The sequence below is a fragment of the Culex pipiens genome, chromosome 2 (assembly GCF_016801865.2).
Source record: "Culex pipiens pallens isolate TS chromosome 2, TS_CPP_V2, whole genome shotgun sequence".
In the NCBI taxonomy this organism is placed as follows: Eukaryota; Metazoa; Arthropoda; class Insecta; order Diptera; family Culicidae; genus Culex; species Culex pipiens.
The window spans coordinates 211,412,356-211,418,355 of record NC_068938.1 but is presented as its reverse complement, the minus strand read 5'-3'; the positions used below and the strand labels follow the sequence as shown (position 1 = coordinate 211,418,355).

The 6,000-nt window shown below is 38.4% G+C and overlaps 1 protein-coding gene across 1 annotated transcript; it reads left to right on the top strand.

The window, feature by feature from the left end:
• Positions 1-2,105, top strand: LOC120412344 (glycosylphosphatidylinositol anchor attachment 1 protein). Its single transcript, XM_039572745.2, has 2 exons — positions 1-1,878; positions 1,938-2,105. Exons 1-2 carry the CDS (start codon positions 106-108, stop codon positions 2,064-2,066), a joined length of 1,902 nt encoding a protein of 633 aa, XP_039428679.1. The 5' UTR covers positions 1-105; the 3' UTR covers positions 2,067-2,105.
• The last annotated feature ends 3,895 nt before the right edge of the window (positions 2,106-6,000 follow it).

Genomic DNA, 6,000 nt, shown 5'->3' with positions numbered 1-6,000 from the left:
TTTTTTTTCTCTGATAAACAAAACGCTCCCAAAACATTCCGGTTCGGTTCGGTTCACGACCGTCGTTTTTTGTATATTCCGAGGCCGCGACGACCCCTTTTCGAAATGGGTCTCCTCACGAACCCATCGATCTCGCAAAAGGCCAAATACTGCCGTGCGCTAATCCGCCACCGGACGCTGATCTGTTTCACGCTGTACGCCCTCGGCGTCGGTTACTTCCTGGTCCTGCCGGATCCGAACTTTAACTCGGGCACTTACTTCTCGGAGAATGCACTGCTGCCGGGGTTGGTCTACTCGGAGCTGAAGAGTGAAACGGTGGCGCTGGCGAAGAACTTTGCCGGCGAGCTGGAACGGGAGCGGGTTGTCCACCGGAAGGGCATGCCGTACGCGTGGTTGCTGGCCAAGATGCGGAAGATCGGGCTGGACACGCACACGCACAACTTTACGTTGAATTACCCGCTGGGTGGGGGGAAGGTGTTTACGGGGAAGAATGTTTATGGGATTTTGCGGGCGCCGCGGATTGGGTCGACGGAATCGGTGGTGCTGGCGGTTCCGTATAGGCCGCCGGAGTCGGTCCACACGGATGTTTCGGCGGGGGTTCCGCTGCTGTTGGCGTTTGCGGACTTTGCGCGTAGGCAGAAGTACTGGGCGAAGGATATTATCTTTTTGATTACGGAACAGGAGCAGCTCGGGATGCAGGCTTGGCTGGAGGCGTATCACGGTTCCGGGGACAATCGGGTGCTGGATGTGGGGTCGTTGAATGCGAGGGCGGGGGCGATCCAGGCGGCGATTAATCTGGAGGTGCAGGACTTTGACGTGGATCATATAAATCTGAAGGTTGAGGGGTTGAACGGACAGTTGCCGAATCTGGATCTGCACAATTTGGCGCAGAAGCTGTCGCAGAAGAGTGGCATTCCGGCGGCGTATCGGTTGTCGGCGACGAAGCAGCGAAAGCCGGTTACTTACCAGGAGAAGTTGGAGAACCTGCTCGCGATGGTCTTGTCCCAGTCGACGGGAGTTCCCAACGGGAATCACGGTCTGTTCCATCGGTACGGAATTGAGGCGCTTACGTTGGAGTGTGTGAAGCGAGCAAACCCTAACAAGAACACGGCTGGAGTCGGTGCTCTGCTCAAGATCGTCGAAGGCATCAGTCGAAGCTTGAACAATCTGCTGGAGCGATTCCACCAGAGTTACTTCTTCTACTTGCTCGTAACACACGACCGGTTCGTCTCCATCGGAGATTACATGCCCAGTTTGGGACTCATGGCCGGCGCTCTCCTGATCAAGTCCTTCATCCACTACCTCTCCATGTATTACTCGGACGACGATGAAGAACCATCCCCGAAAGCACCCCAACCTTCTTACCTCCAAGTCGGCTTCCTGCTGCTTCTAACTCACTCGATCGGCGCCCTCACCACCGTCCTGCCATCCCACGCCGGCCTCAACAACTACCTGCACGCAGCAAACCTCTCCACCCAGTTCGGCCTCACCACCATCATGATCTCCGTGTCCGTCCTCGTCCTCATCCTGCCAGCGTTCGTATCGCTGGACTCCCTCAACTCGGAAATCCTCCAAATCGCGATCCTCCTCGAGCTTGGAACCGCCCTCCTCACCGTGGGGATGCTCAACTTCTCGCTCGGCTTCATCCTGTCCGTGGCGATCGTCCCCGTTGTGCTGTTTCTACAACCCCGCAAGTCCACCAGCGGCAGAGGACTCAGTCGGATCGCCTGTTTGCTGTTACATCCGCTGGTCGGTGTCTATCTGGTCCTGTTCGCCACCACCTGCTACCTCTTCCCGGAGCTGACGCTGCAGGCGATGGCCAAAAAGGCCGTGACAGCTACGATGGACGCGATTACCTACTCGGTGGTGGATTCGATGGTTTGAACACTATTTATCCATGTTGAAGAATCTTCTAAAATTGAGATTTTATTCCTCAGATTTACGGCAACTGGCTGTTCAACCTGGTGGCCCTGATCTTCCTGCCCACGTGGACGCTGCTCTGGTCATTGATGTTTGCGCGCAAGACGAAGGTGGTGGCCGCCGCCAAGGACACCAAGCTGGAATAGAAACCAAAAAATAAACGAATTTTGCATTTTGACGCGAGGGGGAGAGCAAACTAGTATTAAATTGGGTGAAACATTCGAGTCAATAAAGATAAAACTGTAGTGAGTAGATTGGGGTGTTTTAAGATTCCGACCGAAGCTTCTTCAAGCACTTCCCGGTCGCCAATGTGTCACGCTTGATTACAGAATCCGAAATTCCCTATGGACCATCCATCATTATCGGGAGTCTTCTTCCCAAATCTTAACGGAGGCTCATGGAAGAAAAAGTACAGACCTCCATGTCCCATATGGCAACTGCCTACGTCTAACCGTTCAAGAAACATCAACATATTTTAACAAAGAACTTTGGCTTAAAGCTCTATCTGCGGTGTCAATCCATTTTTTTAATTAGACGATTTCGTGGTGATTATTGCATTCGATCGTAATTTCACGACTCACGATCGAGATTTTTCGATAGTAAGATTACGACTTACCATCGACAAATTACAATCGTAATTTTACTGTTTATAAATCTCGATCGTGGTTCGATAAATTACAATCGTAATGCGTAATATAATTTTTCTGAATATTTTTTTTTTATTTAAAAGGAACATTAAAAAAATCTGAGTTCAATATTTTAAATGTGAAAAATACACTCAGAACAAAGTACTGGCGAAATCCATAAGAAATAAAATAATAAAAATTTAATAAACTCCAAAAGTTTATAAATTTAAAAAACTCCAAAAGTTCATTAATTTTGGAAATTCGAAATTTTCGAAAAAAATCAGGTTTATTTCAAATTTTTTTATGCTCGTCTTTTTTTATTTTTTATTAATAAAAAACTTATGATTTATTAATATTTTGATCCCCATTTTACTACACAAATAATTTGACAAAAAAATCTTAGTAATTAAAACAATTTAATCCGTTTCTATGTTAGTGAAACAAGTAAATATCGTCAAAACTTTCATCAAATAATTTTAGAAAAAAAAAATACACAACGTTCAAATTTAACTTAGGTAGAAATCTGTTATAATTTCAAAAATATAAGTATTTCATATTCCAATTTAAAAATCATGATGACCCTTTTTATGAACTGACCCTAAAACTTACTTTGCACTTAGAAACCTTCCCTCGAGAATCGAACTGATTAAACTGATTATTCTCTACAGACAGTTGGCTAACGAATCTGATTTACTACCATCTGATGAAGGCAGACAAAATGTTGAAATCGGAGGAATAAGGCTGTTGCAAATATTTTACAAAGTTTTGTCGACCAACTCGTCCCTCCCCCTCATCATTAAATATTGGCTCGGGTAATTGGGCGCAAACATTACTTTATTAAAAAAAAAAAAAAAAAACTTCAAAATATCAATGATTCATTTGTACTTTAAATCGCTGAAATTTATTAAAAATGCATTCCTCTGCGTTTAGAATCATTTTGAGCATTTTTTGGAATTTTAGTGAATTTCCGATGAACTGTTAAGCTGTAAGAGTTTTTTTTTCTTAAATCGACGGTAACATTTCAAAAGGCATCATGTACATTTTGGCACTTTCTGGGTTATTGCATATTCTGAAAGTACTCCAAATAAGCTACCTCTCCACCAAAAATGAGCAAAAGTTACTTCAGTAAAGTTTGTTTAATCATGATTTTAAATAAAGTAACATAAACAAAATCTCTGCCATCAGCAGTCCCTGTTTATATAGCCCTGTCAACCTGTCAAACAAAAGGCTACATAAACCTCGTGACGAAAAAAAAGTATCATGAACAAAGCGCCATGTACATTCGGCGAAGAAAAACGAATCATAACAAAGCGCCCCCCTCAATGACAGCAGGGTGACATAGACGTTGGTGATTTCAAAAGGAGTTATGTTTGTTTTTCTTAAATAAAACGACGGAAATAATGTTTTATGGAATTTGGATGATCAAGTATCAATGAAAGTAACGTTTTTAATCGTTTGTTATTATTAGAACATCTTATTTTGCTTTTGTATTAAAATGGGAATTGAAAAATGATGCTCAACATTCAAATGCGTTTTTCTCAAAACGCATGGTTTATACATGATGCTTTTTGAAATGTTGGCGTCGAAATGTTGTTTTCGGCGAATCTTACATTTTTTGAAAAAAACTAAAACAGCTTGAATAATTTTTTAACATTTTTTTCCCTTGAACAGTTGAAATTCTGGCTCTCAACGATTATTTACGACGAGAGCTGAAAAAATCTAATTTTGCACCGAGTTCTATGCAACATTTTTTTTGCGATTCCGAACATGCAATTTTTTTAAATAACCTATTTTGTAAATTTGGCCCGCAGCCGCATCTGAGCTTCAAATTTGACCCGGATTCAAAAAACTTTGAGCACCCCTGCTCTATATTTCTACACTCAAAGTCAGAAGTATCCCTCAAAAGGGTACTTTCAATCCTAAAAAAATCCTTTTTTAAAGTTCACCCGGCGTCACCCTATTAAAAGGGTATGTCAAATTCAGTACATTTTCGATACCTACCCTTTTAAAGGGTGACGACTAGAGAGCCTGGATCTTATTAGAGAACGGACATCTCAAACCAAAAGTACCAATCGAAGCACGAGAACTGTCAAACGGAGGTACCAATCGAGCAAAATCCTTTGTCTTATGCTCGTTTGGTACCTCCGTTTGACAGTTCTCGTGCTTCGATTGGTACTTTTGGTTTGAGATGTCCGTTCTCTAATAAGATCCAGGCTCTCTAGTGACGACGGGTGAACTTGAAAAAAGGATACTTTTTACTTTGAGTGTATGGTTATGTTACGGCTACCTATCTTTATTTTTAGTTTTATGTTTCTTCTGCTAATGTTTCTTGAACGCCCTTTCAAGTTTGGCAATAATGACTTTAGTTTTTAAATTAACTTAAATTTAATTTTTGAAATTTTTTGAAATTTAAAAAAAAATGGATTTTTTTTAACTTTTTTTTTGATTTTGTAAAAAAAAGAATAAAATTTTTGAAAGATTTTTTTTTAATTTTTAAAACTTTTCAAGTGTTTAAAATCTTAGAAATGTTAAGTTTTTTTGTTTTTTAATTAAAAAAATAAATTTTATAAAAATTCTTTAAAAAAATAAAAGTTTTTGAATTTTTAGAATTTTTTGAAATTTTAAAATTAGTTTTTTGATTAACCAAAAAACTTTCTTAAATTTTTTGAAATTTATAAGACTGTTGCAAATATTTTTGAAGTTTATGTTCCTCAGCTCTGACCAATGTCGAGGGGAGGGGGACAAAAAATTGAAAAAGTGAAATTACGAGCCTAGATTTCAACATTTGGGTGAAAAAAATGTTTCAAAATGCACGCGTCCAGTTGCTTTCCAATCATTGGTTTTCAAAATATCGATATATTGACAGAATTTTTTTTCGCGAAAAAAAAAAACTTTTCGTGGGCTGTACATTGGTATTTTATGAAAATTCTGAAGTTTTTCGAAAAAATATATTTTTGCCCCTGATTATTCAGGCCGGGGGGGGGGCGACATAAACTATGAAAAATAATTGCAACGGCCTAAAATTAAAAAAAAAGTCTTTGAATGCTTTAAAATTTTTGAAATAAAAAAAAATAATTCAATGTTTTTTTTATTTCTTAATTATTTTTATTTATTTTAAGTTTTGAAATTTTCTTAGATTTTTTTAAAAAATTTAAACGTTTAAAAATTTTTGAAATATTTAAATATTTGAAATATATCTATTTTTTTAAAAGAAATTTTTTTAGATTTTTTAAATTTAAAAAACCTTAAAATTTTTTAATTTTTGAAAACTTTGAAATTTTTAAAATGTTCAAGCAAATTAAAAAAAGTTTTTCAAATTTAAAATTTAGATTTTTTTATAAATTTTGAAATTTATTTTATAGATTTTTTTTGATAAATTTTTTTAAAGTATATATTTTTTGAAATTTATATATTTTTTGAAATATTTAAAACTTTGGATTTTTTTTATTCAATA